Source organism: Phacochoerus africanus, chromosome 15 (genome assembly GCF_016906955.1).
Source record: "Phacochoerus africanus isolate WHEZ1 chromosome 15, ROS_Pafr_v1, whole genome shotgun sequence".
Taxonomy (NCBI): Eukaryota; Metazoa; Chordata; class Mammalia; order Artiodactyla; family Suidae; genus Phacochoerus; species Phacochoerus africanus.
In genome coordinates, this window is record NC_062558.1 from 115,711,131 (window position 1) to 115,736,773 (window position 25,643).

Here is a 25,643-nt window from a genome sequence, read left to right on the forward strand (position 1 = left end):
TATTTTGTCCTTTTTTATGGCTAAGTAGTATTGCATTGTGTATATATACCACATCGTCTGAATCCATTCACCTATCGATGGACATTTAGGTTGTTTCCATGTCTTGGCTATTGTGAATAATGCTACAATGAACATATGGGTGCATGTATTTTTTTCAGTGAGTTTTATCCAGATATATGCCCAAGAGTGGGATTGCTGGGTCATATGGTAGTTCTATATTTAGTTTTCTGAGGTACCTCCATACTGTTTTCCATGGTGGTTGTACCAGTTTACATTCCCCCCAGCAGTGGAGGAGGGTACCCTTTTCTCCACACCCTCTCTAGCATTTGTTATTTGTGGACTTGTTAATGATGGCCATTCTGACCCTGTGAGGTGGTACCTCAGAGAAGTTTTGATTTGCATTTCTCTAATAGCTAAAGTCTTTCTCATTTACTGAGTATGTTTGTATAATCTGCGTGACAACACTTATTTGAATGGCAGAGGTTATTTAGTCCTTTAGATGAATTAATCATTCATTCTTTTCATTCACTCATTTTTTTTTGTTGATTCACTCATTCATTAGGTTCTATTTCATAGCCTAAACTTTAAGAAATGTTGTAGAGTAAGGTAAAAGTGAATTTCTATATATTCTTAGAAGGTAGAATATAGCTTTTTTATTTTGACTTTTTTCAATGAATTTTATTACATTTATATTGTACAACGATCATCACAACCCAATTTTATAGCATTTCCATCTCAAACCCCCAGTCCATCCCCCCCACACCCCAATCTGTCTCATTTGGAAACCATAAGTTTTTCAAAGTCTGTGAGTCAGTATCTGTTCTGCAAAGAAGTTCATTGTGTCCTTTTTTAATATTCCACATGTAAGTGACAGCATATGATGTTGGTGTCTCACTGTCTGACTTCACTTAGCATGATAATTTTTAAGTCCATCCATGTTGCTGCAAATGCCATTATTTCTTTCCTTTTAATGGCTGAGTAATATTCCATTGTGTATATGTACCACATCTTCTTGATCCACTCCTCTGTCGCTGGGCATTTAAGTTGTTTCCATGCCTCAGCTATTGTATATAGTGCTGCAATGAACATTGCAGTACATATATCTTTTTTGAGTCATGGTTTTCTCTGGATAGATGCCAAGGAGTGGGATTGCTGGGTCAAATGGTAATTCTATTTTTGGTTGTCTGAGGAATCTCCATACTGTTTTCCACAGTGGTTGCACCAATTGACATTCCCACCACCAGTGTAATAGGGTTCCCTTTTCTCCACACCCTCTCCAGCATTTATTGTTTGTAGACTTTGTGATGATGGCCATTCTGGCTGGTGTAAGGTGGTACCTCCGGGTGGTTTTGATTTGCATTTCTCTAATAATGTGTGATATTGGACATCTTTTCATGTGTTTTTTGGCCATCCATATGTCTTCTTTGGAGAATTGTCAGTTTATATCTTCTGCCCATTTTTTTATTTTTATTTTTTTTTGGTATTGAGGTGCAGAAGGTGTTTATAAATTTTGGAGATTCATCCCTTGTCAGTCAATTCACTTGCAAAGATTTTCTCCCATTCTGTGGGTTGTCTTTTTGTTTTGTCTAGGGTTTCCTTTGCTGTGCAGAAACTTTTAAGTTTAATGAAGTCTCATTTGTTTATTTTTGTTTTTATCGTCATTATTCTAGGAGGTGGATCTGAGAAGATGTTGCTGTGATTGATGATGGAGAGTGTTTGAGCTATGTTTTCCTCTAAGAGTTTTATAACAAAAGTATCTGGTCTTATATTTAGGTTTTTAATCCATTTTGAGTTTATTTTTGTGTGTGGCATAAGGAAGTGTTCTAATTTCATAGAATATACCTTTTTAAAAATACCACCTGTTTTTTTCATTTGGGGAAAAATGCTAATGCAGAAAAGTAGAGTATAATAGAAAAAAACACACCAATACTTATTCAGAATGGTAAATATTAATATTTTGTCACATTTGTTTGTTTTTTTTTTTACTAAATGAATTTTACTATATTTATAGTGGTACAACAATCATCACAACCCAATTTTACAGCATTTCCATCTAAATGCCCTGCCTATCCCTCCAGCCCCACAACCTGTCTCCTTTGTTAACCATAAGTTTTCCAAAGTCTGTGAGTCAGTATCTGTCCTGCAAAGAAGTTCATTGTATCCTTTTTTAAGATTCTTCATATAAGTGATAGCATATGACATGTGTGTCTCACTGTCTAACTTCATTTAGCATAATAATTTCCAGGCCCATCCATGTTACTAAAAATGCTGGTATTTCTTTCCTTTTAATGGCTAATATCCATTGTGTATATGTACCACATCTTCTTGATCCACTCCTCTGTTGATGGGCACTTAGGTTGCTTCCATGTCTTGGATATTGTATACAGAGCTGCAGTGAACACTGGAGTACATGTATCTTTTCTTTTTTTTAAATTTTTAAAATTTTATTTTTATTTTTATTTTCCACTGTACAGCAAGGGGATCAAGTTATCCTTACATGTATACATTACAATTACATTTTTTTCCCCCACCCTTTGTTCTGTTCCTGGATTGGAAAAATCAATATTATAAAAATGGCCATACTACCCAAAGCAATCTACAGATTCAATGCAATCCCTATCAAATTACCCATGACATTTTTCACAGAACTAGAATAAACAATCCAAACATTTATATGGAACAACAAAAGACCCAGAATCGCCAAAGCAATCCTGAGAAACAAAAACCAAGCAGGAGGCATAACTCTCCCAGACTTCAAGAAATACTACAAAGCCACAGTCATCAAAACAGTGTGGTACTGGTATCAAAACAGACAGACAGACCAATGGAACAGAATAGAGAACCCGGAAATACACCCTGACACCTATGGTCAATTAATCTTTGACAAGGGAGGCAAGAATATAAAATGGGAAAAAGAAAGTCTACTCAGCAAGCATTGCTGGGAAACATGGACAGCTGCACGCAAAGCAGTAAAACTAGAACACACCCTCACACCATGCACAAAAATAAACTCAAAATGGCTGAAAGACTTAAATATACGACAGGACACCATCAAACTCCTAGAAGAAAACATAGGCAAAACACTCTCTGACATCAACATCATGAATATTTTCTCACGTCAGTCTCCCAAAGCAATAGAAATTAGAGCAAAAATAAACCAATAGGACCTAATCAAAATGACAATCTTTTGCACAGCAAAGGAAACCAAAAAGAAAACAAAAAGACAACTTTCAGAATGGGAGAAAATAGTTTCAAATGATGCAACCGACAAGGACTTAATCTCTAGAATATATAAACAACTTATACAACCCAACAGCAAAAAAGCCAATCAATCAATGGAAAAATGGGCAAAAGACCTGAATAGACATTTTTCCAAAGAAGATATACAGATGGCCAGCAAACACATGAAAAAAATGCTCAACATCGCTGATTATAAGAGAAATGCAAATCAAAACTACCATGAGATACCACCTCACACCAGTCAGAATGGCCATCATTAATAAATCCACATTTGTTTCTGATTAAAAAATAGAGTAGATCTTTCAGATTGGGTGAAGTCTTTGTATATCTTCAAAGTCCCATTTTTTTCTTGCCTTTCCTAGAGATAATGACTATCATACATTTGTTATTTATTCCTTCAGTTTATTTCTTTGCTTTTACTGCAAATTGATGCATCTGTAAACAACACAGAGAATTACTTACACTTATACACATGGTAATATAGTATATGTATTATTATTCATTTTGTTATTTTCCCCCCTACTCAACATTATATTTTTGAAAAATATCTGTAATGACACACCTAGATGCAACAGGTAATTCTACTGTATCCTTCACCATATTTATCTACTATATTTATATTTTTTACTATATACATATTTTTTACAATGGACATTTAGGGCCCCCCCCCAAACTTCCACTATTATAAAAGTACTCCAATGAGCTTTTCTGTACAAGTCTCCTTGTACCATAGGTGAGCATCCCTCTAAGGTATGTACATAGAGTTTGGAGAAAAACTTTCTAAGTATAATATCAAAGGGAGAAATCACAAAAGAAAAGAGTGATAGCAAATAGCTTTGTCTACATGAAAAGTTTGAAACATTATTAGTATAGTGTATATTTGTGTATATTGAAAACACTTTAAAAATGGAAAGACAAAAAAAGAAAAAAACATTTACAACAAATATGGTAGATAAAGGGTCAATATCTTCAATATGTAAAGATCTTTCGCAAGTCAATTTAGAAAAGATGATCACCTCAATGAATAATTTGGTAGAAAACTTAAAAAACTCACAAAGGAAGACATACGAATGGCTAATAAATATATGACAATGTGATTAGCATTATTAATCAAAGGAATGCAAATTAAGTGAATAATTATCCTTTTTCTTATCAGATTAGCAAAGACGAAAAAAATATTGATAATGCCTTGTGCTAGTGAGAATGTGGGGGTAATGAATACTTTTATACACTGTGGGTAGAGTTTGAATTGATGTAAAATTTCTAGAAGAGAAGCTGGTGTTACGTTTTAAAGATCCTATAATGTGCAAACTCTGAGACAGAATTTCTAGTTTTTTAGAAATTTAATTCAGAGAAAATAAATCAGTCGTGTATAAATGCTGTGCTGAAGATGCTTATTGTAGCATTAGTTATACCATGCATAAAGTTCGAGATGGACCTGTGGGGAATAATGTGTCTTGAACTGAAGAATATGACTAAATCAACCCAAGGTTAAAATACCCAGCAACCAGGTATTGCTGTTGTTGCTCAGTGGAAATGAATCTGACTCAGATCTGTGAATATGGAGGTTTGATTCTTGGCCTCAATCAGTAGGTTAAGGATCTGGCATTTGCCATGGGCTGTGGTGTAGGTTGCAGACACAAGGCTTGAATCTGGCATTGCTGTGACTGTGGTGTAGGCTGGCAGCTATAGCTCCAATTCGACCCCTAGCCTGTGAACTTCCATATGCTGCAGGTGTGGTCCTGAAAAGCAAAGAAACAAACAAATAAACAAACAAAAAGAACCCCCTCCCCCCCAAAACTCTGTGATAACACCAAGGATGCTATTCATCTGAGGAAACTGGAAAGTCCTCCTGAGGAAGTTACATTGAGCAGGGTCTCAAAGGATGGGTAAAAGGTGTTTAACCAGGGGTGGAGGTGGGAATAAGAGAAGGGCTTTCTGGCCAAATAAGTGGCCCATACAAAGGCAAGGAGGCTTAAAAGAATCTGGTGAGTTAGGGAGTGACAGACACTTGGTGTGATGGGCTCACAGGGAACGTGAAGAGGAGCAGAGTCCAGCCAAGCCCTCTCTACTCTGAGCCCATCCTGTGATGTCATGGTTCTATTTTTGCTTGGAAGCTCTTTAGGATTTAATCACAAAGTCTAAATTACTTGGAGTTATTTCAGCTTGAGTATGTAATTCCATCAGAGTATTTCTTGTTTTAAAATTTAATTTGGCTTACTCAAAACTCTGCACTTTCTGAAGAATTTTCCAAGTTAGCAAGATTTCCCAGAGGTCCCTTTCACCGGCCACATTACATGTTTTAATAACTTGATTGTGTAAGATCCTTTATGCAGCAGCTGTCGTTGTCAATGTACAGCTACACAGCAGCTCCATTCTCCCCTGACCCCTCATTCACTCTGGTTTGGCTGGTGAATGAGACTGGTGGAGGGAGGCAACAGATTGGGAGAAACCAAGGGTGTTGTGGTTCAGGCTTGGAGTCACACTGACCTGGGTTAAAGTCCTGACTCTGTGATTCATAGGTATGTGATCTTGTGAAAGTTCCTTAGCTTGGCTGAGTCTCAGTTTCCTCATCTGTGAAATGGAGTTGATGTATGAGATTTGCACGGATAATGTCTGTAAAGTATTTTTTAGTGTCTATGGTATATGCTCCATAAATATTAACTTTTATGATGATCACCATTTTAGTTGATCTTTTCCTGTCTTTTCCTATTAATTCCCAAGATCCTGTGTACAGTAGGTCTAATTAATTTTTTTATGCTCCTACTATTTCCCTTGAGTTTCCTATCTCAGTGGCACCTTAGTGAGAGGAAGCTGGAAGTTCACTGTCTAATCTGACTTTTCACCCCAGGGTTAAAGGAGAAACGAGGCCTCAAAATCTCTTCCAAGTTAAACAATTTAGACAGGGCCTGAGGAGGGATCCACTTTTAGAACTAAGATATACATGCTTGATTAGAGAATGCCCCTAGGCTATCTATCTCTAGAACCTCAACATTCATGTACCTCGTTTGCCTTCCCCTGAACAAACCACCAAGACACAGGGGAAAAAAAGGTGTCGACCCAGATAGGTGGCCTTTGTAGATGAAACCCTTGAGCCCTTGGGAAATGATGGACCAGTGTTAGTTAAGGGATCTCAGGGGCCTTCCTTTTTAGGGTCGTCCCTTCTCTGATTCCCATGGTATTGTTTGGTCCCTGTCCAGAATTCTTATCACAACATTGCTGAGTCACTTGATGTCTCTCTCATTAGATGCTTAATTCCTTGATAACCACACAATCTCCAAGAAAGAATATGGTTCTTTTGGAATTAGGTTTGATTCATAGCTCTAGTACTGATGACCTTGGTCAACTTCTTAACCTATTTCCTCATCTAGAAAGTGAAGATATCCACTCATTTAAAGAACTGTTATAAGTATTAGGTATAATTCATGGAAAATGACTGGCATTTAGTAGTCACTTAAAATGGTAGCTGGTGACAATGAGAGTAGTCATGACAGCAGTGATGATGTTGCCAGAGTATTGCATGGTGCCAGGTGTATTCAAGACCATATGTTGAATGGATGGTTGGATGGATGGACGGTTGAATGAATTTATGTTTAACTAAATGCGTAGACAATTCCAGTGGACTGGTTTCAACCCTTGTCCTTGTTGGCCTCAATTATACTTGATCTTATCAAACACCCACTATACTTTCCTCTTCCTTTAACTTTCAAGGCTCAGAAGTTTGCTGATATTCCTCCCTTGCCAACTGTTTCTACTTCTTTCTGGGCTCTTTTTCTTCTCTTCTTCTTCCCTAAATGTTAACCATTCTCTAAGGCACATTTTTGAATGTTGCTTTTACTGCTTTCTCCCTCAAGGATCTTGTTCTTTATTAAGGCTTCAGTTTTCACTTTTATGTAGATACAGTCCCTGGTGGCTAATCTAGACTCCCCTGCATTCTGGGTTCATAGTTCTTAATTGTTGTGTCTCAAAAGGATGTCCTATTGACTCACTTCTTAAAGTTGAACTCAATGTCTTCTTCCTGCAGCCAGTTCTTTCCATGGCTTGTACCCATGTTCATGGGGTGGTGGCTTTTCCAGGACTCTTGAGGCTTGAAATACCAGAGGCATTTCTGACTCCTCCATCTTCCTTCCACCATGTTAGTTGCTGAGTCATGTAAATTCCATCTCCACATGCTCCTGCATCTGTTTCTAACTTTACATTCCCCCACCAGCCCCTGTCTTGATTTAGGTCCTCATTTCTATTATCTTAGACCTTATTCTTCAAAGTGGAGCATGTAAGACATCCACTGAGTGTTGGGAGAAACTATTAGAATTTATATATGTATATATATACACACACACACACACTTTTGTGTATATAACATAAACATTTACATATATATGTATATACACACATTTAAATCGTCTTTAAAATGTTCTATTTTATATATATATCTTATAATGTAAATAATTACTAGAGTAGTACATATATACAATACATAATAATATATTATTTCTGTAGTAATAAGGTATTATCCACCAAGATATCCTCAATGATTTCTATTTCCTATTATGCTGCAAAAAAATTCATCTGCCTGTCATTCAGGGCACTTCTATAGTCCTCCTTCTAGTCTAGTAAAACCATCCCTGACAACCTCCCTTGCATACTGGATGTTTTTATGTTCTCACTCACTCCTTCACTTTATACCTTTGCTTGTATTTTTCTCTTCTTTTACTTTCCACTTGCTATGAGAAGCAGCACAGGTGTTACTTAAGATCAAAATGGATATAGCTCAATCTTTGAAATGTTCAGTTCAAGTTTCTGCTACTTTCTAGTTTCATTTGGGTAAGGTACTGACACTTCTGAGCCTCAACTTCCTCATTTGGAAAATAGGAATAACAATTTCTTCTCAGGTTTGTTGTGATGAGTTTTTGAAATAACACATGTTATTAACACGATGCCTTGCATATCCATAATACCTATTCTATAAATGAGAGCCGCTATTACTGTTTCTGTTACTCCTTTTCTTTTTCTTTTTTTCTTTTGTCTTTTTAGGGCCACACTCATGGCATATGGAGGTTCCCAAGCTAGGGGTCAAATCAGAGCTACAGCCACAGCCACAGCAACCCCAGATCCGAGCTGTGTCTGTGACCTACACCAGAGCTCATGGCAATGCCAGATCCTTAACCCACTGAGTGAGGCCAGGGATCGAGCCTGCATCCTCATGGATCCTCGTTGGTTTCGTTAACCACTGAGACAAGACGGGAATTCTTGTTACTCCTTTTCCAGTGTTCTTTGTCCAGTTCTCTCAAATTGTGAGGTTGTGCAGGAAAACTGTCATAATATATTCACTAATGAGCTTGCCATTTATATGTCTATTACTACTCAGACCTCCTAACCAGCATCATGTGACTAATTCCTGCATCATGACATCACTGGTCTCTCATATTCAGTAGCATTGTCTAATGTTATTAACGCCCAACAGGAAATGCAAATATAGTGCCAAGCCGTTGAAAAGTAAAGTTGTAAGCTTTGCAAAAGATGTCAGATCTCATAAAGTCAATGCAAGTGATATTAGGAAAACGATGGAATCATATGCAAAGGCAATGACAAATCAGCATCTGGTAGAAAAGAGAAAATTGATCAAGTAATGTGCAAGTCTCTCAAAAGAGAATGTTTTAAATATCAAAGGATTAAGAGGGGATTTGGGAGAAATTAATGAAGGCTTTGAATATTTCTGTCAAAGGAAGTCTTTTAAAAATAATTGGTCTGAGTACTTAACTAAGACACAAAAAACATTAACCATAAAAGAAATTATGGATAAATCTTTCCACATTAAAATTAAGAATGTCTGTTCCTTAAAAGAAGTCATTAAAGAAAGCAAAGCACAAACTTTATATATCTTTATCCAGAATATATAAAGAATTATAAGTCAATAAGGAAAAGACAACTCAGTAGAAAAACAGGAAAACAATGTATGCGAACAGACATTTCTTAGAGGAGGTTCAACCTTATTTACGCTAAGCAGAGACATGAAATATACAACCATACTAAGATACAATTTTGCTGTTACTAGAGGGATGAAAGTTAAGATGTTTGTAGTTTTCTATTGCTCTGTTATAAATTATCACCAATTTCACAGCTTAAAGCTCTGAAATTTTATGTTACACATTATTTTATAATTTTGGTGATCAGGAGTCTGGGTATGGCTTAGCTGTGTCCTCTGCTGAGGAATGCCTGAAACACCAAATAGTGGTAAGGATGCAGATAAGTGGGGATCTTTTTATATAATGCTTTGGAAAATAATTTTACATTATCTTACAAAGTTGAACCTTCATACATCTTTAAGATGCAGCAATTCCACTTCTAGGTTGACATGTGGGAACGACTTGTCTTTGTGAACTAGTTAGTAATTATGCATAAGAATGTTCAGAGAGGAGCTCCTGTTGTGGCTCAGCGGTTAACGAGCCTAAGATCCATGAGGACCCAGGTTCGATCCCTGGCCTTGCTCAGTTTGTTGAGGATTCGGCGTTGCTGTGAGCTGCAGTGTAGGCTGCAGATGTGGCTCAGATCCCTCACTGCTGTGGCATAGGCCAGCGGCTTCAGCTCTGATTCAACCCCTAACCTGGGAACCTCCATATGACGCAGGTAGGCCCTAAAAAGACAAAAGACCAAAAAAAAAAAAAAAAAAGAGAGAGAGAGAATGTTCAGAGAAACGCTGTTAGTAAAAACAAAACCCTGCAAACAACCCAAATGTCCACTAACAGGGAGATGGGTAAATTGCGGAGGTGTCATCTGTTCAGGTGAACTACATGAACAGAAACATACAATGACACCAAGAAAACTAGATACACTTGGATATATATTTATAAAGCTCAAAGCAAAGCAAAATTAAGTAATAAGTATATGATAGAACTATATGAAAAAATCCGGGGAATGATGAGATTCAGAATGGTGTTTACCTTGACTGATGGTGGCAGTTGTGTAGGCCCAGGGATTTCAGCATTGATAATGTTCTATTTCATAGGTTGGAGGATGGATTCATAATGAGCATTCATTTTGTTATTATGCTTTGTAGTTATATATGGTATAGATATCCTTTTGTATGGTTGTTATAAAAATTAAAGAAAATATTATATTTCATAAGTCATACATGAAGTCAAATTTACAGTAAAATAATGTTATGTTAAAAATCCAAGTTTAAATTATTCTAGTGAGTTAATACATTATTATAATCAAAATGTAAAATTTTGTAATTAAAGTGTAAAATGTAAAATTTAAATAAGACAAAATAGGCTTCTCTGTATGAGTTTTCCAAGGAAAACATCTCATACAAACTTTTTTCCTTACTATTTATTATGAAAAAAGGTCATATTTCAAGTGACTTGACTTCAAGTGGCTTTAGCTCTTAAATTAGTCCTTCCATAGTGAGGCTCTTCTCTAATTCATGAATACAAATATTGTTACTGCTACTAATACTCCCACCAACATCCATCTGAACTATTTCCCTCTGTATGGTCCACCAAGTGGGAATCACCTCTTTTTTTGAACCTTCCCACACACTGCACACCACCCCTCCCCACTCTCTGTGGACCTCACATTGTTCTGTCTTGCTTTATGACATAGTTATTTGTCTTTCTTCAGCTGATGGTAAGCTCCTTGGAGTTTTTACCTTACTTATCTTCATATGTATGAAACTGGCACAAGTAATATGCACGGTATTGGTACTAAATAAAAACTTAATTGACTTGGATTTTTTTACACCTTTTTCACTACAGGCTTTAAGAAAAGTCAACACTATCATTATTTAACACATACAGATCCTTCACATACATTAAGCTGCTAAGGTACAAGGGTAAAACAAGCCAGCATTTGTGGTAATGGAGTTTAGGCTGCTCTAGCCGATTACATCTTTGTATAGGACTTCATAAACATATATTTACTTTTGGAAATAATTTCCCTTGTGAAAAGATCTATTAAGAAAGTTTGTGTTAAAAACAAAAGAAAAAAAGAAAGTTTGTGTTGCTTATATCAGGAAGCACCAGAACATTTATTGTTACAGAAATGGTGAAGGTTAGTGCATGCAAATTTCTCATATGCCTCATAAAACACTTAATCATCTATATCTGAAGCCGAGAACCACTGTGTAACCAAGTAGTTCCCTGCTCACAAGGAACTCAGCTGTGTAATTCTGTTTCATCCCAAATCCAGCATCCCCCATCCTCTCCAGGGGGCTTTACCACTTCATGACATCATAAACAAGATAGGTCCAGAGTTCAGCTTGGCTGACATGTTTGTTATAAAGCTAATAAACAAGAAAGTCCCAAGGTATCAGCCATTATTTTTTCCTTTTCTAAAGCTAGATAGAAATGTTATATGTTTACAAAGTTTCTCATTTACTTTCCTGCTAATGAAAACAGGCATTCCTAGATAAATTAGGCAGTGTTCCGGGTTCGCCTTTATAGAGAAAGGGAAATAATTTGGTGTAAATTTGTAAGTCTGGGTTTAGTCTTTTGTTAAAAATTGTGGTTGGAGGTGGGAGGATGGAAAAGGCCTGAAACCAAGCAAAGAGGCAAAAATGTACTGCATTTTTAATTATGGAAGAGGGTTATGTGTACAATTAGAATTTCTGTGTTTAAGGAGGCTGTGAGAAAGTCAACACATTATTTAGTTGAGGACTGTAGTTTGAGTTGTGTTTGCATTTTCACACATATGTATCAGTATGTATGTGCACATATTAATGGAGTTTTCAGAGCCAATTAACTGAATACATTTGCAGGTCTTATGAATTAAAAAATATTTGAAATAACTCATACTATCAGAAAACCACTATAAACATTTAACTAAAAAATCAAGTTTGTACAAGTGGTTTCTTAATTATATACAATATATGCAATGAACAGGTTTAGCTCGAATCTATGAAATTTATTGTACTGGCTCCCTGGGGTGAATTACATACAAACTCTGTAAACAGGAAGATGATACCCAATGGTCTAATTCAAGTAAAAGTTCTTAACATAAATATACTTTACCTCTATTATGTGTCCTATTAAGATATGATTGGCATAGTTTGCTGACAATATAATTGCACGCAACAAAAGTACGGAGCCCCAAGAATGACTAGAACACAGTAGCAGTTGTGAGGGATCTGTAGAAATATCCACTGTGGTTCTGACCTTAAAGGCTTGTAATTCAGTTGGAGAAAAAAAATGGATTCATGGAGATGAAATACTGAAGTAACACAAATGGCATCTGTTGACATTTTGGAAACAAGATTTTCTGTTCTGTGAAGTAGGCTTCCTCAGGAGTAGTGGTCATGGGATTAAAAAAAAAAAAGTCAACTTCATCTTGAACCCATTGGGTGATCAAAGACAAGATGGGGTCTCTTTCCTTAGAGTGCGTGATAGCCAAGCATCTGAGAGGGTGGCTTTTACCCTGGTGGGTTCCTTTAGTGTGGGGCTTTGGATCAGGAGGAACGCTGCCTGTTTCACATGAGTGAGCTAGTTCACGGGGTGAGGCGATTTTTCCCAATGCTCGCCCAAGCAAATTGATGAATCTGCGGTGAGCAGAATCAATGCACTGGCATTTGCCAAACTCAGATTCAGATTAAAACAGAATAAATTAGTTCCTCTTAGTCAGTTATCGCCTCAAATAGGTGAGTTGGGGAAGAAGAGTGTTAGGTGTGCATTGAATGTGAACTACCTTCTGTTTTCAGCTAAAGATGCAAAGCAGAAGAGGGGATATGGAAACAGACAGTGAATACAGAATTGTAACTTGGTGGGGAAAGGAGTTCTGTGAGCAGCTCAATTTCTTCCTCTGAATTGTATCCAGAATAGCACTGACTCTTATTTACACAGACGGGTTCAGAATGTAGACTTTTAATTTATTGTCAGATAAAATAGATACCTGAAATCTGAGTGATTCCATATCTGGAGTTCCCAGTATGAGGTTACAGACTGTCACCATATAATGACAGTATTATTTGAAGCTAATACTGTAATTAATTTCTTACCACTCTACTCAGCCAGTGTTGACAATGAGCTGTGCTGTTATCCAGCATAACTTGGCAGAGACTCTTGCAGCAAAAGAATCCATAACCAAAGAGTCCATAACCACGTCTGACAGTCTGTCCAACCAAGAGCCTGGGATGTCTAGGAAGGGAACATCATTTCAAGGATGGACGTAGTGTGGTTAATGCTGTGCTCAGCCAAAGAGAGGGCTAGTCTCTTGGCATTAATAGCCTAGCCTTTTTTCCGCTACAACTGTTCATAAAGTAATTTAAAGACTGAGGCATGCTACAAAGTAATATTGATGTGCATTATGCACAAACTCTGAATAAATAAAGAAGTGCCAACCTGAAGATGCAATCTTTTGTTGGTAGGGAAATAATAAACTATTTATGATTTTCTTATGATGTTCCATTGACATATGGTGCTTCTAACCTAGTGACAAATTAATTGACTTGGTTTAAAAAGAAATGGATGCGGCTTAATGAAGAAGGACAGGATATGTATTACAAGGCAGCTGGTTCTGCCACCGCTGGCTTATGGAGACAATATACATCGGACAGCTAATGAGTCTCTGTTGCATAAGATAGATTCTCTTTATAATAGAATTGCATGCTTTGTCTCTAAATGGGGTTATTATACACACCATTGCACAATGTTTGAAGAGCTTGGTTGGCCCTTGCAGAGGGTTAGGAGAGAAATAAATTGGAAAACAATCGTACTTAAGACCTTCAATCCATCAAACACTCCATATTTATCTAAATTACTAGCACGTTCTCCCCACACACAAATATGTGTGATATACACAGTTAGAATGTTAATACTGACCAGCCTTCACTTCAGTTTTATCAAAATTGGGGTTTTCCGTTGTAAGCGGAGACCCAAATTCACACTGGTGAAGCCTGGGAGTGCATTTCAACCACTGCCTCCATCCCCTCTCCCCGTGTTCTTCACACATTTCACTGTCTTCGTCCCTGAAGTCTCATTTGGTATTCTTTCCACCCACCATGAACCCACATGCATCACTTGTCCAGGGTTATTTAACTCTCAGAACTCTTGGACTTTGGATACTCAGGCAGTTTTCATGGTAATTCACTCTGTTTCTTCACTTTGCTCTGTGCTTGTGGGCCGTTACTGTTCACTCACTCAGTTATGCTTTAGAATAAATCCATTTCAATGCAGTCCACAGCCTTGAAAAAAAAAAACCCAGGGAATTAAAGAAGAAGACAGGATAAGTGGCAACATGGTTCGCTATGTGAAGATTCCAGGTCTCGTTAGGCATCACGGCAGATAGTCTAAGTCAGCAGAAGGGAGAGCCGAGTTGTGTCCTTACCTCTGATACCCTCTCACCTGGCTTTGGACCTGGCTCCATTCTCCTACTGATGTTACCATGTAGCTTTTAGGAATTATGTAGCTCGGTTTGATCCAGATCTTTCAGGGTTATAACCCGTCTTCAAGCCCCAGAGGAGGTGTTGCATGGAGAAAGTGATCCTTGGGTATCCTCATGGGGAGGTTTTTGACTTATCGAGGGAGTTGGACACACCACGCATTCCCGTTGACCTTGGGATTCTCACCTGTGAGGTGAGGTAAAGACGCTTGCTTCTTCCAGCCTTTCTCCTGTATTTCCTTCCTCCCTTTCTACCGGGAGCAATCGAAAAGACTTAGTGCCTGTGAAACTTTGGAGGGTTCTTGGAGCAAGGTGGTCTTTTCACTTCGACGTTGTTGTACCCCTGACCAGATTGCTTCCTCCTCATCACTGGGAGGTTCTTTCCTTTTCGACTCAACTCATACTCTGGGTGCAGAGAAAGATGAGGTGAAAGAAATGGACAAAACGGTTTCATGGGCTTCTCCACATCCTTATTACCCTCTCCAAATTGAATCTTGAAGCCCTGTCAGAAGTGTTATTTTTCCAACAGAGCAGGTGTTAAGTGACCATAGAAAATAAACTCACCTCCTGATACCGTTCTCATCACTTGCTATATCCATTTACCGGGAAGCTTACATTGCAAGGTGTGACAGGACATGTTGTACAGCAAAGGAAAATCACCACTTCATAATTCTGTTTGTTCAACTTTTTTCTTTGGTGCATGATTTTGGATTTTTGTCATTTCTGGAATTATATCTTAAATGATGAGTATTAGTTGGAATATTTGTTTCTCCAGAAGCTTATCCCATCCAACTAATTTTTAAGTTGCATACATTCTTTTGAAAGTAGAGCCATGTTATTTGTAATAAGTGTTCTATAATTTGGCCAGGGAAATGGAAAAACAAAAACAAATGGTTAACTGTGACTGGTTAATGACATTTCTTTTATCTCTTTTTTTTAAGATGACTTTTATGTTATCTGGCAAAACCAGATTCTTCGATGACAATGTTAAGACTACTTAGCTCTAGGTTAAAATGAGTTTCCATCTGACTGGGTGTTTTATTTGATGAGAGGGCTTTTACTTATATTTTTTCCTTTAACATAATTAATTACCTTAAGAAAGTAAATGTAAAAGTACAGAGACAAGCAGACACACTAGTTTTTTTTAGTGTTCATTTACATTATTGCAGTTTAGAGAAATTGGAATCTAGAATTGAGATACCTTAGAAATAAATCTTTGTTTGTATGTAATATCTTTAGTTTAAGGATCTGAAAACATGTTACAAGCAATTCAACTTCAGGGTTTATTGGATTGATTAAGTTATAGAATTATAATTTCCTTTGGGATCCTAGGAAGTCCTTTCTTTTAGTTCTACAAATTTGCATATCTTAGTTTTCCTGGATTTTTACCTGCTTCTCAAACCATTTTGAGGTCTCCTTTCTTCCCATCTTAGGTTTTTTAAAAGACTCACTTTATTTACTTCCTGCTTCTGATTTGTTTTCCAACCTCTGTGTCTTTTGCTCCCCACATGTTACTCCAGCCTTGTTGACGAAGGTTGCTTGGTCCTCACAGTCCACCACAGCCCATCACAGAGGCTATTTTCCATCCTTTTCTGGTTTCTTCTCTTTACTCTATTTGATGTCACTGACTATTCAAATCATTCCTCCCATTCTATTTTATTTTTTTTCTCTTTTTTGGCCACCCAGTGGCGTATGGAGTTCCCTGGTGGGTAATCAGATCTAAGTCACAGCTGTGACCTATACCGCAGCTGCAGCAACACTGGATCCTTTAATCCACTGTGCCAGGCTGGGGATCCAACCTGTGTCCTGGTGCTGCAGAGATGCCACCCATCCTTTTGTGAGACCCTGGAAACTCCCATTTCTTTCTTTTTAAACCTTTTCTTTATTTGGGGACACTCAATTACTCTCCCCCATTCTCTTTCTCTGGGTCTTTCTTACTTACCCATCCCTTATATACAGTTGTTCTCAGATATCTGATTGTTCTGGCCTTCCCTATAAGCCATCCCAGTTGATGGATCCACTGTCCTGGCCATGTCCCACCTCTAGTTCCAACTTGCTTGTCAATTCTCAAGTCTGAGACCTTATTTTCACCTCCTCTTCTAGATATTCCCATAGGGCCTCAAACTAAGTCTCAGGAACCCACTGATTGTCAGAAAAGAATGTAGTGATAGTTTCTTTCCCCTGCCTCTACATCCTCCCCTCCCCCAGCCTCCCTGCCTCTATTGCCTTGACCCTCCAGCCTCCGTGGTGTCCACATTAGAGACTTTGAAGTCCTCTTGGCGCCTGCTCCTCCCTTCCTCACTTGTCTGGTCATTCACCAAATCCTCCTGATTCTATCTCAGAAATGTCTTCACCTCTACCTGCTTTCCATTCTACTGGTCTTAGGTCCAGCTTTCTCCATCTTCTGCTTGTACTGGTGCCCTGAGCAGTCCCTTCATTGTTCTCTGCCTTCCTGCTCCAGCTCAAGACAAACCCAGGCATAGTTCATCTTTGACTCCCAGGTGCCTAAAGGATGTGGTCTCAAATCATATCTCCTGTGCCAACCTATGAGCCCAGCCCTTTCTGCTTCTCCCTCTTTCTGCCCAGTGCACCTGCCAAACTGGACTCATCCCTCCCATGTTCAATCACTGAATCTTGGCCTAAAAAGCTCTTATTTTCTCTCTCTTCTTAGGGAAAACTCCTATTTATTCTTCAAGGGAAAGTTGAAGAATATCTCCCCCAACTCCTCCAACCAGTATTAGTCACTCCTGCTTTTACTGGCCAAACACTTTGTCGAAATCTGTCACTATCCTCATCTCTCAGTCCTGTGATCATAAATTTAGGTAGAGTGAGACTTTTCTTCCTTATTTGTCTTATTGTTTGTATCTAAATGCTGGGCACATCTTGGGCCCTTGATGAGTGTTGGAATGTGCATGACTCTTTAAAATTGAAATATGGCTGATGTACAATGTTATGTTAGTTTCAGGTGTACCGCGTAGTGATTTGACATTTGCATACATTATGAAGCCATCATGACAATAAGTATAGTAACCATCTGTCCCCACACAAAGTTGCTACAATATTGTTGACCATTTTCCTTATGCTGCATATTATATCCCTGTGGCTTATTTATTTTATAACTGGTGGTTTGTACCTCTTAATCCTCTTCAGCTATTTCTCCCCCCCAACCCCCTTGCCTCTGGCAACCACCTGTTCATTCTTCATATCTGTGAGTCTATTTTTGTTTTTTTTTTTTGCTAATTTTTTTTTTCAGATTCTACATTTAAGTGAGATCATATGGTATTTATCTTTTGCTGACTTATTTCACAGAGCATAATACCCCCAGATCCATCTGTATTGTTACAGATTGCAAGATTTTATTTTTTTGTGTTAATATTCCTTATATACCTGTAATTACATCTTTATTCATTCTTCTATCAATGAACATTTAGGTTTTCTCTGTATCTTGGCTATTATAAACAATGCATCAATGAACATTGGTATGCATATATTTTTTTGAGTTAGTGTTTTTATCTTCTTCAGGTAAATACCCAGAAGTGAAAGTTATATGTTGTATGTCAGTTCTATTTTTAATTTTTTCAGGAACTGTTTTCCAATTTACAAATTGGCTGCACCAATTTACAATCCCACCAACAGTACACAAGGATTCCATTTTCTCCACATCCTCAACAATCTTTGTTATTTGTGTTCTTTTTGATGATAGCCATTCTAACAGGTGTGAGGTGGTATCTCATTGTGGTTTTGATTTGAATTTCCCCAATAATTTTGTGATGTTGAATGTTGAGCATCTTTTCATGTGTCTGTTGGCCATCTGCATGTTGTCTTTGGAAAAATATCTATTCAAGTCCTTTGTTTTTTTAATAGAGTTTGAGGGTTTTTATTCTGATATTGAGTTGTATGAGTTCTCTGTATTTTGGATGTTAATTCCTTTTTGGATATATCATTTGCAAATATCTTCTCTCATTGAGTAGGTTGCCTTTTCATTTTGTTGGTAGTTTCCTTCTCTTTGCAAAAGCTTTTTACTTTGATGTAGTTCATTTGTTTATTTTTGCTTCTGTAGCCCTTGCCTATGGATCCAAAAAGATATTGCAAAGACCAGTGTCAAAGAGTTTACTGCCTATGTTTTCTTCTAGGAGTTTTTATGGCTTAAGGTCTTACATTTAAGTCTTTAATACATTTTGAGGTTATTTTTTGTACATGGTGTGAGAAAATAGTTTACTTTGATTCTTTTGCATGTGCCCTTTCCAGTTTTCCTAACACCATTTATTGAGGAAGCTGCATTTTCCTCATTGTTTATCCTAGCTTCCTTTGTCATAGATTAATTGACCATATAAACATAGGTTTATTTCTGGGCTCTATATTCTGTTCCATTGATTTATGTGTCTGTTTTTGTGTCAATGCCATATTGTTTTGATTACTGTAGCGTTGTAGCATAGTTTGAAACCAGGGTGATGTGTTCTTCTTTCTCAAGAATACTCTGGCTCTTGAAGAGTCCATACAAATATTAAAATTACTTGTTCTAGTTCTGTGAGGAATGCCTTTGGTATTTTGATCGATATTGCATTGAATCTGTTGATTGCCTGGGGTAGTATGGTCATTTTTTTTGTCTTTTTGTTGTTGTTGTTGTTGTTGCTATTTCTAGGGCTGCTTCAGTGGCATATGGAGGTTCCCAGGCTAGGGGTCCAATCGGAGCTGTAGCCACCGGCCTACGCCAGAGCCACAGCAACTCGGGATCCGAGCCTCGTCTGCAACCTACACCACAGCTCAGGGCAACACCAGATCGTTAACCCACTGAGCAAGGGCAGGGATCGAACCTGCAACCTCATGGTTCCTAGTCGGATTCGTTAACCACTGCACCATGACGGGAACTCCTAGTATGGTCATTTTTAACAATATTAATTCTTTTAATCTATGAGTATGATATATCCTTCTATTTGTGTCACCTTCAATTTCTTTCATCTGTGTCTTATTGATGTGAGTATAACTCTTTAACCTCTTTTTTTAGGTTTATTATTTTATTCTTCTTGATGTCATTGTAAATAGGACTGTTTTCTTAACTTATCTTTCTGATATTTCCTATTAGTGTAGAGACATAGAATAGATTTCTGTATGTTAGCTTTGTACCCTATAAATTTACTCAACTTCTTTATTAGTTCTGGTAGTTTTTTTTTTTTTTTGGTAGCATTTTTAGGGCTTCCTATATATAGTGTTATGTCATTTGCAAACAATGAAATTTTATTTCTTCCTTTCAAATTTAGATATATAGTGCTTATTTTTCTTGCCTGATTGCTGTGGCTAGGATTTCCAATACTATGTTGAATAAAAGTGGTAAGAGTGGACATCCTTGTTTTGTTTCTGATCTTAAAGGCAATGCTTTCAGCTTTTCATCCCATTGGCTGGGGGTTTGTTGTTTATGGGCTTTGGGATGTTGAGGTATTTTCCTTCTATATTCTTTTGTTGAGGTTTTTATAGTAAACAGATGTTGAATTTTGTCAAAAGCCTTTTCCGAATCTGTTGAAATGTTAATATGATTTTTATTCTTTAATTTGTTGTGTTGTATCACATTGACTGATTTGTGCATATTGAACCATCTTTGCATCTCTGGAATAAGTTCCACTTAATTATGGCATATGATCATTTTAATGTATTGTTGAATTTGGTTTGCTAATATTTTGTTGAGGATTTTTCCATCTATGTTCATCAGTGATATTGGTCTATAATTTTCTTTTGTTTGTGGTGGTTTTGCCTGGTTTTAGTTTCAGGTTGATGATGGCCTTGTAGAATGAATTCTGGAAGTATTCCTTCCTCCTCAAATTTTTGGAATAGTTTGAGAAGAATAAATGTTAACTCTTCTTTAAATGCTTGGTAGAATTCATATGTGAAGCCATCTGATCCTGGATCTTTCTTTGTTGGGAATTTTTTTTTTGTTACTGATTAAATTTTTTTATTTATCTGTTCATATTTTCTATTTCTTCCTTCCTGAAGCAGTCTTGGGATATTGAACATTTCTAGGAATTTAGTCACTTATAGATTGTCCATTTTATTGGCATATAATTGTTCATAGTTTTCTCTTATGATCCTTTATATTTCTGTGTGGCTGTTGTAACTTTTCTTTCATTTCTGATATTTTATTTACTTGGATCTATCCCCTCTCTTTCAGGCTATATATGTCTTTAGATCTGAAATGAGAAATGAGTCTCTTGTAGGCAGCATAATTTGGGTCTTGTTTTTGTATTCTTTCAGCTACTCTATGTCTTTTGATTGGAACATTTAATCCATTTACATTTAATGTAATTATTAATAGATATGTACTTATTGCCATTTTGTTAATTGTTTTTCTTTCTAAAAAGTTTTTTGTTCTTCTTTTTCTGCTTTTTTCCCTTGTGATTTGATGACTATCTGTAGTGTTACGGTCAAGTGCTTTTCTCTCTCTCTCTCTTTTTTTTTTGTCTTTTTGCCTTTTTTAGGGCTGCTCCCACAGCATATAGAGGTTTCCAGGCTAGGGGTCTAATCGGAGCTGTAGCTGCCAGCCTGTGCCAGAGCAACAGCAACAGGGGTCTGAGCTGCATCTGTGACCTACACCACAGCTCACAGCAATGCCGGATCCTTAACTCATTGAGCAAGGCAGGGATTGAACCTGCAACCTCATGATTCCTAGTTGGATTTGTTAACCATTGAGCCATGACAGGAACTCCCTTTCTCTTTTTTTAACGTCTGTATCTTTATAGGTTTTTGGTTTGTGATTACCATGTTTGTATATTATGTATCATATATATATGATTATTTTAAGTTGATGATCTCTTAGGTTTGAATGCATTCTAGATTTTTCCTCCATACCATGTTTAATGTTTTTGATGTCATATTTTACATTTTTATGTATCTCTTAACTACTTATTAGATAATAGATGATTTTTTACTACTTTTGTATTTCAACCTTCCTACTAGCTTTGTATGTTGATTTATTACATTTACTGTGATGTTTGCCTTTACCAGTAAGATCTTCTCTTTCATAATTTCCATATTTCTAGTTGTATCTATTTCTTTTTCACTTATAAAAGTTCCTTTAACATTTCTTATAAAGCTGGTTTAGTGGTACTGAACCCTTTTAGCTTTTGCTTGTCTATAAACTCTCTACTTCAAATCTAAGCTATAATCTTTCTAGGTAGAGAATTCTTGGTTTTAAATTTTTTCCTTTTATCACTTTGAATATATTGTGTCACTCCTTTCTGCTCTGAAAAGTTTCTACTGAAAATCCAGCTGATAATCTTATGGGAGTTCCTGTGTATATAACTAGTTTCTTTTCTCTTGATACTTTTAATATTCTCTCTTTATCTTTAATTTTTGCCATTTTAATTACAATGTGTCTTGGTGCGGTTCCCTTTGAGTTGATTCTGTTTGAAACTCTGTATTTTATTTTGCAGGTTAGGGAAGTTTTCAGCTATTATTTCTTCAGATATTTTCTCTGGCCCTTTCTCTTTCTCTTCTCCTTTTGGAACCCTCATAACACAAATATTATTATACTTGATGTTATACCAGAGGTCCCTTAAACTGTCCTCACTAAAATTTTTTTTCTTTCCATTTCTGCTAGTCTTGTCTTTCAGTTTACAGTTCCTCTATATCATCGAATCTGGTGTTGTTTCCTTCCTGTGTATTTTTTATTGCAGTTATTTTATTCTTTAGCCATGTTTGATCTGTCTTTATATTCCCTTTGTTGAAATTTTCACTGTGTTCATTCATTCTTCTCCCAAGTTCAGTAAGCATCTTTTATAGTTATTACCTTGAGCCCTTTGTTTATAAGATTGCTTATCTATGCTCCCTTTAGTTCTTTTTCTGAGGTTATGTTTTGTTCCTTCATTTTCAATATGTTCCTCTGTCTCCTCATTTTTCCCAAATTCTCTGTGTTTATTTCTATGTGTTAGGTACATCAGTTAAAACTTTTCCTGACCTTGGGGAAGTTGCCCTATGTAGGAGATATCTTTGGGGCACACTTCCCTCTGGCAACAAGAGCTATATGCTCTAGTGGTTCCCTCTTTGTGGACTGTATGTGTCCTTCTATTGTGGCAGGGCTGATTACTGTGGGAAAATTGGTAGGTGAGGCTGGTCTCTGGTCAGGTTGGCTGTGAGGCCTTTCTTCCTACAGTGGTTGTGAGTCCACTGGAGGGCAGGGTAGGCTTCCTGTGTGGTTGGCCACACAGTCTGGGGATCATGAGGCTGCTCCCGGCCCACTGGTGGGTAGAGCCAGGACTCTATGTGGCTTGATATATGATTTTTTAAAATTTATTTTTTAATTGAAAATTTAATTAAAGTATAATTGATTTACAATGTTACAGTGTTACTATATATATACACACACACACACACACATATGTGTGTGTGTGTGTGTGTGCTATACAGCAGGACCTTGTTGCTTATCCACTCTAAATGTAATAGTTTACATCTATCAACCTTGAACTCCCTGTCCATCCCACTCCCTCCCCCTTGGCAACCACAAGTCTGTTCTCTATATCTGTGAGCCTGTCTCTGTTTTGTAGATAGGTTCATTTGTGATATATTTTAGACTCCACATATAAGTTATATCATGTAGTATTTGTCCTCATTCTGACTTACTTCACTTAGTGTGACAATCTCTAGTTGCATCCATGTTGCTGTGAATGACATTATTGTGTCCTTTTTATGGCTGAGAAGTATTCCATTGTATATATGTACCACATGTTCTTAATCCATTCATCTGTCCATGGATGTTAAGATTGTTCCCAAGTGTAGCTATTATGAATAGTGCTGCTCTGAACATAGGGGCGCATGTATCTTTTTGAATTGTTTTGTCCTGGTATAAGCCCAGGAGGAGCATTCCTGGATCATATAGTAATTATATTTTTAGTTTTCTGAGGAACCTCCATACTATTTGCCATAGTGGCTGCATCAATTTACATTCCCACCAACAGTGTGTGTGTGGGGGTTCCCTTTTGTCCATACCCTCTCTAGTATTTGTTATTTATTTATTGTCTTTTTGTCTTTTCAGGGCCACACCTGTGGCATATGGGGGTTCCCAGGCTAGAGGTCTAATCAGAGCTGTAGCTTCCAGCCTACACCTCAGCAATGCCAGATCCAAGCCGCATCTGTGACCTACACCACAGCTCACGGCAATGCAGATCCTTAACCCACTGAGTGAGGCCAGGGATCAAACCTGCAACCTCACGGTTCCTAGTCGGATTCATTTCCGCTACGCCGTGATGGGAATTCTGCATTTGTTATTTGTAGACTTATTAATGATGGCCATTCTAACTGATGTGTGAGGTGATACTTCTTTGTAATTTCGATTTGTTTTTTTCTCAGGATTAGTGATGTTGAACATCTTTTCATGTGCTTGCTGGCCATTTGTATGTCTTCTCTGAAGAAATGCCTGCTTACATCTTCTGCTCATTTTCGATTAGGTTGTTTGTTTTGTTGTTGTTGAGTTATTGTTGAAGTTGTATGAGCTGTTTGTATATTTTGGAGATTAAGTCACTTGGCTTGATGCATGATTGAATGAATCTATGGGTAGATGTGATCAGGGTGGATCTGGGATGGATCTTAGGATGGTCCCAAATCATCCTGACATGCTGCTAAAGGCACGTTCCTTGTCTTGATGGGGTTGTTTATCTCCATTTGTGGTTATGCTCTCCACCAGGAAAAGGAGAAACTGTATGTGGAACTAAAGCACATCCTGGCACGTCAGCCTGGGCCCGAGGCTGCAGAGCAGCTGCAGATCTACCGCCACACACTGCGGGAGAAGACCAAGCAGCTAAAAGTAAGTGGCTGGCTCTCTCCTGGCTGAGGGATGGCTGAAGGACTGCCACACTCTGGGAAACACCCCTGGACAAGTCCACTGACTCGACACAAAGAGCCGGTTTCCCAAACACCATACTCCATTGAGGTCAACATTTTTAGTCCCCCAGTCCTCGGAGGAGCAGGGAAAGCCCCAGCACTACTCCTCTGCTCCTAGACTAAGAGACCCCATACTTCCTTTCACCAAAGAGGGAGATGAGCCAGTGGAGAAAGAACTGGGGAGAGAATGATGACAATGGAATGGAAATTTGGGGGTTAGGGTTTGTGTGCTTTATCTCAAGATGACTTAGAGGATTTGGATGGTGGGGAAGAACAGAGGACATATTTTAACACCATTGCCCACTGAAGCAGACCACTGTGTCAAAGTAGACTTTTGCTCTCCTATTCCACCTGAAATAAATGTACACAAAGCCCAGACACTCCTCTGTCCTCCAGGGCCTTGCTTCATGACCTTCTATCAAATAAGTAGCCATGAAAGGGCAGTAAAATCATTTTAGGTTTCTGTTAGAATAAACTCCCTTCTCGATGACATAAGAATGTCATCTGGAGAGATGGAATATTTCACCCTTACATGTATCTTTTTAAAGTTTTCTCAAAAAGTTTGTGTTCCCACTATATGTTTAGCTTTACCTCTTAAGCAAGTACTTAGATATTCCCAACATGTTAGGGCAAGTTTATACACACACATGAATGAAATGTAGTACATGCCAGCTGAATCTTGGCACTTACCTGTGAAATGATGGTAATAATCACTGCCTTTCTACCTGGGGTAAAGTAGATGCCATGCTACTAATAGAGTACTAATCCTTTCACAAATAGAATGTTGTAAAATCGCATCCTTTTGCTTAAAAAAGGCAGATGAAAACAGAAATGTAATGATAGCATTAATTTTCAACTTATCACTCTAAGCATTCATTTCGCATGAGTATCCTGAGACATAATTTGAGTTTTGCAGGAGGCATAATCTTTTGATTATTGTCATCCCTTTAAACAATTGAATATATCAAACAAAATAAAAACTTCTTTTCTCAGGGGGTGGGTGTAGATTTTAAAAGCAAATCTCTGTCTTCATAAGACTGCCAGAAGGGCACACTTAGCGCTGGCTTGCATTCAGTGGTTCATGGGAGACTTTTGTTGCTTTTAACCCTTTATCTCTGGATATCCAGATTTTTGCTCTGAATGACATGTAATCCCTGCTGGAAGAG

At 37.5% G+C, this 25,643-nt stretch overlaps 1 protein-coding gene across 2 annotated transcripts in view; it reads left to right on the forward strand.

Annotated features, from left to right (window-relative positions):
* The window catches only part of CFAP58 (cilia and flagella associated protein 58), a 118,329-nt gene that overhangs the window by 86,272 nt on the left and 6,414 nt on the right, over positions 1–25,643 (forward strand). For both annotated transcript variants that reach the window (XM_047762055.1, XM_047762056.1), the window contains exon 16: positions 24,281–24,400. In XM_047762055.1, the coding sequence (XP_047618011.1) occupies positions 24,281–24,400 (120 nt within the window). The remainder of the gene's footprint in view (positions 1–24,280; positions 24,401–25,643) is intronic.